The 12,293-nt window shown below is 40.0% G+C and overlaps 1 protein-coding gene across 3 annotated transcripts in view; it reads left to right on the forward strand.

Moving 5' to 3' along the window:
* Positions 1-12,293, forward strand: part of mettl25 (methyltransferase like 25) — an 83,720-nt gene that overhangs the window by 338 nt on the left and 71,089 nt on the right. For all 3 annotated transcript variants that reach the window (XR_009513739.1, XM_059978406.1, XM_059978407.1), the window contains exons 2-3: positions 7,574-7,726; positions 10,407-10,513. Coding sequence is in view for 2 of the 3 variants with exons in the window: in XM_059978406.1 (XP_059834389.1) it covers positions 7,574-7,726; positions 10,407-10,513 (260 nt within the window). In the remaining variant the exon portion in view is untranslated. The remainder of the gene's footprint in view (positions 1-7,573; positions 7,727-10,406; positions 10,514-12,293) is intronic.

Below are 12,293 nucleotides of genomic sequence, written 5' to 3' on the forward strand. Positions count from 1 at the left end.
GCTGAATCATGCATTGAATAAGCATGAAATAAATTAAAGTGCCTGCATTTTTGTAGAACCCTTCATGACCTCAGGAGGCCCCAAAAATTACAAATAATTATTTTGAAGTTTTACTAGTAATGTAGAATATACAACTGTTAATATATTTTTAAATGTTAAGGAGATGCTGGAAATAGCTAGCCGTTGAAGCAGCACATAAATAGGCATTAAGAAACTTTTCAAATTGTTGACTTGATGAGAGGTTATTGATTAAGTATGTTTCTCTTTTAGTTTTCCAGCATATTTTTTATACACAGTAGCTAATATGCTCAAAGTAAGGTTCCACAGACAGTAGTGAACCAATGGCATTTGATTGAGAAAAAAATCGGCATCTTTCTTCCCTAATGACCATGGACAATGTTACTGTCTTCACCTACACCAACAAACAGAATAGGCAGTCATTTATGTGAGTGTTGCACCTTGTTCTACACATCTTTGATACTGTGTGGTTTAAAATACAAGAACCATCAGAAACTGAATAATGTGGGGCAGAAAATGTGATCTGCTTAACCCCACAGTTTCAAATCAGTTAAACACTATCGATCACTAGCATTTTACCCCTGAACCTTCACATTCCTGAAAAGGCAATAGCTGTCTGACTCTCTGACAAAAAAGATGAATTTGAACACTTTCACCATGGTGCTGAATTCAGTATTGTCCATCAGTGTGGGGGAGAAAAGGCAATAGCAACATAGCACAGGCCCTTCGGCCCACAATGTTGTGCCGAACAAGTTAAAAAGTGAATCAAAAAAATCCCTAAACCTATTCTCTCCTACCTACATAATGTCCATATCCCTCCATCTTCCTCATATTCATGTGCCTATCAAGTCAAGTCAAGTCAACTTTTATTGTCATTTCGACCATAGCAGCTGCTACAGTGCATAGTAAAAATGAGACAACGTTTTTCAGGACCATGGTTTACATGACACAGTACAAAAACTAGATTGAACTACATAATAAAAAAACACAACTCTTAAAAGCCTCTAATGTATTTGCCTCTCCCACTATACAAAACAGACAGATAGACAGACATATTTTATTGATCCCAAGGGAAATTGGGCAGCATATTCCAGGCATCTACCACTCTGAGTAAGAAGCTTACCCCTGACATCCCCCTTGAACCTACCCCCCTCACCTTCAATGCATACATATTAGCAAATGTATTAGACATTTGAAAACTTTTACCTTTCCCACCCATCTAGCTTCATGTGTCACCTTCAAACTTTTCCTCCTTCCCCTCCCCACCCCCCCCCCACATTTTTATTCTGGCATCTTGTCCCCTTCCTTTGCTGTCTTGATAAAGGGTCGTGGCCTGAGACGTTGACTGTTTATTCATTTGTATAGATGCTGCCTGATCTGATGAGTTCTTCCAATATTTTGTGTGTGTGTGTGTGTTGTCTTCAGATTTGCCTATTTTGTCATGCAATGATTGATAGCCTCTACTATGACATCACATTCCCAAATATTTCTACCTCCACTGCTTTTCCCCTCCCCCACCTCACCTCCTATTAAAGAAGGAAGGTTTGTTGATTGGTGAGTTGATGTTAGCTGCTTAACCTTCCTGAATGGGGCACAGAATAGTGGAAATAGCTCCAAAAAAATCAGTTACATTGAAAATGCAAGCACTTTTGTCAAGTATAGATTTCAATGATGTTTTTAGATTGCCAAGAAAATCACTGTCAAATCAGAGAAATTGAACTTACGGTAATGATATGTGGCACTACACATTGTAACTGTATCAGCTATTTGCATAAGTCCGGAAAATATATTTGAGGTAATCTTTGAGGAGCGGCAGAAAATGTAAGAAAACATAAGTGACATAAATAATCAAGGACATTGGGCTGGAGCCATTTTTCAGTATGGAACCAATGTAATTCAGTTACATATGAATATATATATTTAATATCACAGATTAGTTTTTGCAGAAAGCATGTATTTGTTTGAATCTTGGAGTACTTACTAATTGTTTTAGCAAACAGCTCTTGAATCTTTCTCCATAACAGATTAAACTATCTGGTTGCTCCTTTTTTTTGTTGCTATTTTGGGCAATTTTGATCACAGCGGCCTGCAGATAATGAACGATGCTGCACTAGATTGAACTCGAATTGAGCTAAGCTGAGTACGCCTGGATTGTTTTGATTTTGTGTTTTACATTCTGTGTTTTTCACTTTTCTTTACTGTTAACGTGATTTGTTTGTTCTTGCACATGGGTGTTTGATGCTTTCCTTTGAATGGGCTCTGTGCTTTTCTCTGTTTTGTGGCTGTCTGTGGAAAGACAATTCCCAGGGTTGTAGACGGCACACATACTGTAATAATAAATAAACCATGAATCTTTGAAAGTAGTCAATTATAAACACTTGTTCTTTGAAAAATAGATCAGAATTTCTGTTCACACTCCAGTTTGTTTTTAATGTTTACCATCTATGTTTGCATTATAATCACTTTTTAAATGTTAATTCCTTTCAGAGAGTGGAGCTGCGAATTCATAGAGTCGTTCAAAACAGGAACAGTTCCCTTTCACCCAGTAAATCTGTTCCATCCATTATGCCTATCTAGACTAATCAAACTTCCCATATTAATTCCATTCCTGTCTGTGCCTTGTGTATTCAAGAATATTTAATGCTGTTACTGTTCTTGCCTCTGCCACCTCATCTGGCAGCGCATTCCTGATATCACCTACTTTTTGCCTAAAAAGTTTACTCATTAGAGCTCCTTTAAGCTGAAGCTCCCTAGCTTTAGACAACACTATCATGGAAATCCAGTTCCGGCTATCTTCCATCTGTATGACTCTCATAAAACCATAAGATGTAGGAGCAGAAGTAGGCCATTTGGCCCATCAATTCTGCTCCACTATTTCATCATGACTGATCCAGTTCTTCCAGCCATCCCCACTCCCCTGCCTTCTCCCCATACCCTTTGATGCCCTGGCTAATCAAGAACCTATCTGTCTCTGCCTTAAATGCACCCAATAACTTGGCCTGCACAGCCACTTGTGGCAACAAATTCCAGAGATTTTACCACACTCTAAATAAGGTAATTTCTCCACATCAAGTGGACGTCCTTCAATCTTGAAGTCGTGCCCTCATGTCCTGGACTCCCTACCATGGGAAATAACTTTGCCAATCTAATCTGTTCAGGCTTTTTAACATTTGGAATGTTTCTATGAGGTTCCCCCTCATTCTCCTGAACTCTAGCCCAAGAGCTGCCAGATGTTCCTCATACGGTAATCCTTTCATTCCTGGAATCATTCTCGTGAACCTTCTCTGAACCCTCTCCAATGTCAGTATATCCTTTCTAAAATAAGGCCTAATAGTTTTACATACCGTGCCATTTCACCTCATAGCCTCCTTTGCTCCAGTGTATCCAATCATTCCCTATAACACAAGCCTTCCAATCCATGCAACATCCTTATTAATCTCATTTGCACCTTGTCTAGCTTAATGACCTACCTGTAGTGTGGTGATTAGAACAGTATACAGTACAATACTCCTACTTCAGCCTCACCTGTGTATGTACAGCTGTGATATGACATCATAACTTGTGTATACAATGCCTTGGCCAAATTTGGCAAACATGCCTAATATGTCTTCTTTGTTACCCTGTCCGCCAGTGTTGTCACTCTGAAGGAACTATGTGCTTGTACCTCAAGGTCTCTCTGTTGAGCAACACTTCACAGGACTCTTCACTGTGTCTCTCTTTCCCTGGTGTACCTTCCAAAAATGTTTTATTTTTCACAAGTTTCAGTTAAATTCTTTCTGCTATTCCCTTGCCCACTTCCACAGTTGATCTATATGCGACTGTAACCTTAGACAATCTTCTTCAGTGTCCACTCTACCACCAGTTTGGTGTCATTTGCAAACTTACTAATTACAGTACTGTGCAGAAGTCTTAGGCACATACATTTAGCTTGGATTCCTAAGGCTATTGCATAGTACTCTATTGTCAACATGGAGTGGAGAGCAAGTTTGTACATTTGGCGGGAGCAACGGATGTTGGGAATGGTGAGGGTGGAGTGCTGCGAGAGGGGTGCGGGGCAGGTGGTAGAGGAGTGCTGTTGCTGGGGGGGGGGGCGTGGCATGGGTGCCAACACACCCAGCCCTGAGAGACCAGGCAAGGTCATTTGATAACACACCCTTGTTTTATTGATCTGGTTCTTCCCACTCCCTCCCCTCTCCCTTCCTCTTTTCCCAATCATGATTTCCCCTCTTCCTGTCCTCTGTCCCACTCTCAGTCCGCAACAGAGACCCATATCAGGTTTATTATCACTCACATATGTCATGAAATCTGTTTTTTTTGTGGCAGCAGTGCACTGCAATACATAAAATTACTACAGTACTGTGAAAATAGAACCCAAGCTATGTACAGTGTAAGACAGTAGTATATGTCGCCTACATTCTCAGTCAAATCATTCAGATATAATGACAAACAGCAGAGGGCGCACCATAGATCCTTGCAACACACACCATTGGTAAGCCGTCTCCCGTCTGGAAAACAACTCTCCTACCATTAATCAATTTTGTATCCAGTTGGCAAGCTCACCTTGAATGTCATGTGTTCCGCCCTCTTGGACCAGCCTACCATTTGGTACTTTGTCAAAGGCCGCGCTAAACTCCATATAGACAGTGTCTGCCACCCTCCCCTCGCGAATCCCACACAGAAAACCTTGCTGATTCTCGCTTTGGAGAGTACATGCCTGTCCAAATGCAAACCAATCCTATCAGACTCCCTCCAGTAATTTCCCTACCACTTAACATCAAGCTCACCGGCCTGTAGTTCCCCAGCTCATCCTGGAAACTCATTCAATTGCCACTGCTTCTTCTTGTTTTCCACCATATTTACTACCTTCCTTTTACTATTCACGAGGAAATTTGAAGATGCTGGAAATTCAAACAACACACACAAAATGCTGCTGTTCCACCAGCATTTCATGTGTGTTGTTTTACTATTCATTTGTGTTTAGATTTTAGATCATTTGTAATCATCTTGAGAAATTAGTTGCTTGATTCATGCCCACTGTTTTTGTACTGTTGGCTCAAAGATTGCAATATGCAGTTAATTACTGACACTCAACACTGACTTCAATGGGTAGCCTCCAACCTGATGGCATGACTATCAATTTCTCCTTCTGGTAAAAAAAGATCCCACCTCCCACCTCGCCCTTCATCTATTCCCCACTCTGACCTTTGCCGTCCTCTCACTTGCCTATCACCTCCCTCTGCATCCCTTCCTGCTTCCCTTACTCCCATGGACCACTGTCCTTTCCTAGCAAATTGCTTCTTCACCAGCACTGCATTTGCCCACCCATCCAACTTCACCTTCCAGCTCGCCTCCTAGCCCTCCCCCCATCATTTTATTTTGGCGTTTTCCCCCTTCCTCTTCAATCCTAAAGTAGGGTCTCTGCCTGAAGTGTCAGCTGTTTATTTATTTATATAGATGCTGCTTGACCTGCTGAGTTCTCCAGTGTTTTGTGTGTGTTGCTTCGATGAAGCTGCCCACAAAGATCCTGTAAAAAGATCTGTGGCATGGATTTTACCTTTCAGAATGCTGTTTACTGGCAGGAATCAACTCCAATGGACCCCTGACCACTAAGCAACAGTAACCAAGCTGCTGCAAAGCAAGAAGTGAAAACAATGATTTGCAGCAGGGAATGAAGTAAGACACACACATGAGATTATGATAGACACAGAAATATCCACCATTTTTAATAAACAGAAATTGATCCTTGATATTTTATGGCCAGCATCTTGAAGTATTTGTCAATGGATGATAATGCACATGTAAAAGGGCAGTAAAATTGTTAAAAAGCGTTAAGTTAGATGTGATACACCATTAAAAGATCAGTTGCACTGTACCTCATGCAGCAAAGCTTAGTTCTTTAAGGTATCACACACAAAATACTGGAGGAACTCAGCAGGTCAGGTGGCATCGATGGAAATGAATAAACAGTCAGCGTTTCAGGTGAGACCCTTTCAAGGGACTGAATCTCTCAAAGCTGACGAAGGGTCTCAGCCTGAAACGCTAACCGTCTGTTCATTTCCATAGAAGCTGCCTGACCTGCTGAGTTCCTCCAGCATTTTGTGTTTGTTGCTTTGGATTTCCAGCATCTGCAGACTCTAAGGTATGTTACAGTGAGAATAGTTGAAGAATTCTATGTTTCAGAAACAGCATATAGTTTTCTGCAGACTGTGCTGGGGAAGTTCCCAGCAGGGCGCCCTGTCAAGAAGCAGGGGATCACTGTCAGCAAAGTCAGGACTCCTGAGTCTTAGTCTGCAGATCTGGAAGTCGATTTGCAGTGCTGTAATGGTGAGTGCTGCTAATGTCAGCATTATTTATTGTCACAGATTCCAGTCCAGTCATTTAGAAGAGGCAATTCACTGAAACTGGTATAACGTTTCCTTTAATAATTCAACATGTTAATCTGAGAACTAAAATTACTTTTTGAATTTCACTGCATATTAAATTTCTATTGATCTTATTTTGTAACGTTGGATAGAGAAATAAATTCCATTTGCCGACTTTTATGCACCAGTAGTGTGTAACTAAAAGGTTGAAATACTCTCTGGATTATTTTTTGTTTTCAATTAAGAATCTTTCCTTTAATTAAATTTTTTGAAAGTACGAATTTCATGACACAGGCCGTTCAGCTCATTTTGTCCACGAGCGATAAAAAGTGGTGACTCAGGTTAATCATAAACACGAGGAAGTCTGCAGATTCTGGAAATCCAAAGTAATGCACACAAACTGCGGGAGGAGTTCAGCATGTCAGGCAGCCTCTATGGAAGTTAACAAACAGTCAGTGTTTCGGGCCAGAATAAAAAGGTGGGGTGGGGGGAGGTGAAGGAGGACAGCTAGAAAGTGATATGTGAAGTCAAGTGGGTGGGAAAGGTAAAGGGCTGGAGAGGAAGGAATTTGATAAGAGAGTGGACCGCAGGAGAAAGGGAAGGAGAAGGGGACCCAGGAGGAACTGGTAGACAGGTGAGAAGAGGAAAATAGAAGAAGTGGGGATGGGGAGGGAATTTTTTTTATTGGAAAGGGAAATCAATATTAATATCATCAGTTTGGAGGCTACCCAGATGGAATATAAGGCGTTGCTCTTTCACTCTGAGGGTGGCCTCATCTTGGCCCATTTCCTAGTCATAGAAACATAGCCTTGTAACATATAAGGTTTAAGTACTTAAATAGGTATTTTGTTTTAATGAGATTATTGTTTTTGCACCAGCCATTACCTGAGACCAAGGGTTCCCAACCTTCTTTATGCCATGGACCATACCATTAAGCAAGATTTCCATGGACCCCAGGTAGGGAACCCCTGCCTTAGACAGTAAGTTTCAGTCCTCACTCTGCTATCTTGTGGTTTTATTTTCTGCAAGTGACCTTGAATCTGTATTCCCTGGTTATTTACATCTCTGCTGAGAGTCCTGTCACCCTGAACAGATTTCTCATGATTCTACGCATCTCGAGGAGGAGCATTAACATGAATGCTCTAAGGGACAATGGAAATTAAAGCCCATATTTTGTCTTTATTCCTGACCAGAAGGAAAAGATGACTCCGTATGGGACCAGTCCCAAAGACTTCACAATGTAGCTGCCTACAGGAGAATTACACAGGATCACTCTTTGTCAAACCTTGGAGTCTGCACACCTCTGGATGACCTGCAGCAAGAACTGTGGGGAGATAAAGAAAAAGGTATTGTTTTCAGTGTAATATGTTGAGGATTACAATGAATGTCCAGCACGTAAAATTGGGAATTTATGTCACTTGCTCCATTTAGTACTTTTGCTTCATAGAAACCTCTTCCTGTTCTTCTACATCTCATCCCTTCAACATTATCATTTGTTTCTTTGTCTCATGTATTCACCCAGCTTAATTTAGACTTTGATATTCATTTTTGATTACTTCTTATTAGAGTAAATTCAATGTTCAAGCCACCTTTCAGAAAAAGAAAGTCCTCCGACATTCAGTGCTGCAGGAAAATCATGCATCTGTTCTCTATCCGCATTGTATTCTGTATTGTGCATTTATCATGGTTACTAGTCACATGAAATCAAACCAAAAAAAAGCTGCCGCTGCTGATGACCCTACGGATTTGTTATGCTTGCTTGACGCGCCCTCGTTCCAGTAGCGATTGCTCCAAAAGTCAAGGATACGTATTTGATCCTTTATTAGCAATGAGCAAACATGCAATCTTGAAGCGACGAAATTTAGAAGAGTACCCAGGCGTAAGCTAAGTGTAACTGAGTGGGCAGCAAAAGATATGACATCTGCCGGTCCCTAGCTGCTACAAACCGTGATGAACAAAGCATGAAGAAGAAACTAATTCCCTTTGCTTTTTTATCATATCCCCATTCATGTGACTAGTGACCGTAATAAATGCACAATACAGAATACAATGCGGATAGAGAACAGATGCATGGCTCCTACATTCAGTATTTGATTTAATAATGATCACCTCATTCTTGTCTGTTGTTTTGATTTCCACCACAAGTGGTAACATCATTTCTGTTCTCATAATTTTAAACACAACCATTAAATTAACCATCTATCACTACCCGTCTGCCAGCTTTCTAGTTATTTAATTAACGCTAAATAACTAGCATCGGTTAAAGTAATTCTTTGTTCTGGACTTGTTATTCAGATTTGTTTCCTGTATGAATCCCGAAAATCCATAGTTCTCACTCTCTTCGATATGTTCAGTGTGGTCATTTTTCAGATTTGAAACCGCTTGTATCTTTCTCAGAATGTCTGTTTATTTCAGTGTTGTTTATTTTGTAAAATCTGCTTTTTTGGTGTCTTTTAACATCATATTTATTGTTCTAGTCATCATTCTCCCATTTCACATAACAAATAGGTTTGTGCAGAGGTAAGATGCCTTCCTTGAACCTAGAATGTTAAATTATATATTTTTCTGGGTTTATAGAATGATTTCATCTATCCGTCTTTTGAGAAAAAGAAGAGTGGAATATTAAATGGTATCATAGAGAAGAACCAGTACATAGCATAGTTTGGGAGATTCAAACCAAATATTTATAAAATGAAATATGCATGATACAAATATGGCACTTCAAGATAGTAATAACTTCATTAATAAAACACCCTTCTTTTATGAGTGACCTTTCCCTTCAATCCTCCATTTCAAGAACATTAATATTTTAAACATGTCTGGTGAAAATATCTAGATGTAGAGATCAGGAGTATAGTTGGAATGTTGATGTTATGCAAGGGTAAAATAATTTGCATCCATTCAGAATTGATATAAAGTCAGTAACTGGGCCAGCTTTTACTTATATAATCTATCTTTTAGTCATGATTGGTTTTATGTGCTGCATGTGGACCAAGGGCACCTCATGGGAAAGACTTTTCTGAGAAGAGTCACTGAGAAAAGGAGACGAGGTGGTAAAGCAATGCCTTGCAGCCCCATTTAAATGTACTAATAGTTGGCTGTGGAATTTTTTCTGGGTCCACAATTACAATGGTTCCATGATACAACTTAATATTAGAGAATGTATACAGTGTACAACCTGAAATTCGTGCTCTTTGTAGACATCCACAAAAGAGAAAAAGCTCCAAAGAAGGAATGACAGAAACATTAGGACCCTGAAGACCCCCTCCCCCGTCCCAAACACGCAGCAAAAACACCGACCCTCCACCTTACCCCACTTGCAGTAGCAAAAGCACCAAACTCTCTCCCCCAACCATGCAAACAATAGCAAAGCCCTCAAAGAGACCTTAATCTGGAGTCCATCAAAAATTACAGTCCATGCCAACACTTTGGTATCTCAGACAGGCTTTTCTTCACTAGCAAGTGAGAGAGAGGTTGCTTGTGCAACAAGTAGAGTGGGAGACCAGCTGTTTTGTTGAGGAGGGAGGGAGGGAGGAGGAGGAGAGAGAGAGATATGCCTATTTTCTTAAGAGACATTGATTAGTCTGCTCAAGGCATATAACAGCTACACAAAAAATGTGTGGGAAAAAAAATCCCATGTACACCTGGATATCATATTTAGAGTTTCCCAACTAACAAAAGAAACTGGTTTTCATATTTAGGAAACCAACCCAAGTGTTGTTTCAAGGAATGCTTTGGATGACTAACTTTCACCTAAAGCTTTATGTTGCCTGCCCAGAACAGGCACAACAAGTCACAGTGCACACCTTGGCGCCCTATTTTCTATCTTTCAGGAAGATGAAATTGCTCTGTTTTTCTATGAGGTTATGTTTGACATTGATTGTATTTCTTTTTGTAATATTGCTGCTTGTTTTTCTAAGAAAGCATTAGTGTTGAATGTCAGCCCTACATGTATAAACATCAGACACTTTCTCAGTGTATTTGTAAAGGAAAAGAGATCTCAAACTTTTTTTATTTTCTTCTTAGAAATGTTTCTGAAAACCAGCACATTTATGAACACAAAGAAGTCCCATGAGGTTGAGGTGATGTCTGAAATCGTTGCATGTTTTGCCAAATATTGCAATATCAAACAGGTGAGGGAGAAACTTCCATGATTTATTTGAAAAATCCAAATAGTATAGTAGCACAATTCCAAGTCTGTTTAAAACACTAATATTCTGCAGTGCAGTTACAAACTTAAATCCTTTTAATTCAGGGTATGTTTTTCATGCCAAGAAAATGCTAGCCCTAATTCCTGGATTTATTCACTTTCATGGAGGATATTTCCATATGTGGAACATGAGATGGTGTGAAAATAGTGCTGGTGGAATGCCAATACTTTCATCTTACGTAGAAATTAATCTGTCATGCATTTTGACAAAGGCAGATTCAGTTTCTTCAATATTGTACCGCCTGCTCTCTACCTTGTAGGGACTTTTTTCACAGAATCGCAAAAAGATTGTTCGAAAATCAGGACATTGGTACCATATTCTATTCAAGTAACAATCCAACGTCGTCATATTCCATTTTACTTTATACAGACTGGTTCTGTCATTGCCTCCATTTAATGTGTTCAGTTCATTTGCAAGGTGAGCTCACCAGAGGTGACACCATAGTGGCAATTACCCAGAACTTTCAATTCTGACCAAAGCTATCATGTAGCATTGCATACCATGATAGCGCTAGGTGTGATGTAAGGAATGCTCTTGCAGATAGCCACGTAAAATTCATGCACGCCTCGTGAATCCATATTGAGCACCATTTGGAAGAAGCACCGAGGAGAGCAACGGGATGGAACAAACTCTGCTGCGCACCTCAGCGCCCATCATAAAGAGTGGCTTAGTAGCTCCAACACTGGTACAACTGGCCAACTCATGAAGGCTCTAGATACCAGCCAGGGTCTGCAGTGTTATGAGAGAGCAACTTACTTGACTACATCCTCACCATTCTACATTTTGGACATGCATCAGTCCAGGACAGTGTAATATTGGTAGGAATTAAGTAGTTCTTGTAGAGATGATCTCAACTTTATTTTTAAATTAATCATTTAAAGTCCTGACTAGTTGGATCTCCATCTGGTACGGGAGCAGCCGAGCATCAGACTGGAAATCTCTACAAAGGACTGTGAGGAAAGTTGAGAGGATCATAGGGGTCTCCCTACCAATAATCAAGGATGTTTATCAGGACCACTGCGTACACAGGGCCCTTAGTATTATTAAGCATCCATCTAGCATCCTCTTTAACTTTCGACCATCAAGCAGGAAACTCTGATGCATCAAAACAAGAATGGTTAGGATGGGAGACAGTTTCTTCCCTCAGGCCATTACGTTTCTGATCTCCCTGCCGCATCGCATTCAAAGTGTCACAGTGTCACCGGTTATGCTATCTTGTACTTTACAATATTTAATTCATGCACTTTACTTTGTTTATTTATGCATAATTCATCTGTAGATTTTATCCTTACTTGCCTAAACTATTGTGTGTTCTATGTGTGTTACTTGTACCACTGTGCTTTACACCCTGGTCCAGCGAAACATCGTCTCATTTGACGGTTTGCATGTATATAGTTAAATGACAATAAACTTGACTTGATTTGATTAAAGAATCTAGGCAGCACAGCAAAAACTAAGTTGTAACTGAGCACAATCATCAGACAATTACATCAAAGGGTGATGTGAATATAAGTGAAATGTTTTATTCCGAATGGCCTTCGAGAAGATAAGAGTGAGCCATTCCTTTGAACTACTGCTGTCCTTGTGTTGGTAGAACTGCCACCATTGGTAAATACTTGTTTTAGATAAATACCAGCCAATCATACTGGATAATGAAACACGAAGTACAAAATTTAGTGAAAGTGAAGAAATTGGGTAGTAT

Source organism: Hypanus sabinus, chromosome 8, assembly GCF_030144855.1.
Source record: "Hypanus sabinus isolate sHypSab1 chromosome 8, sHypSab1.hap1, whole genome shotgun sequence".
NCBI lineage: Eukaryota > Metazoa > Chordata > Chondrichthyes > Myliobatiformes > Dasyatidae > Hypanus > Hypanus sabinus.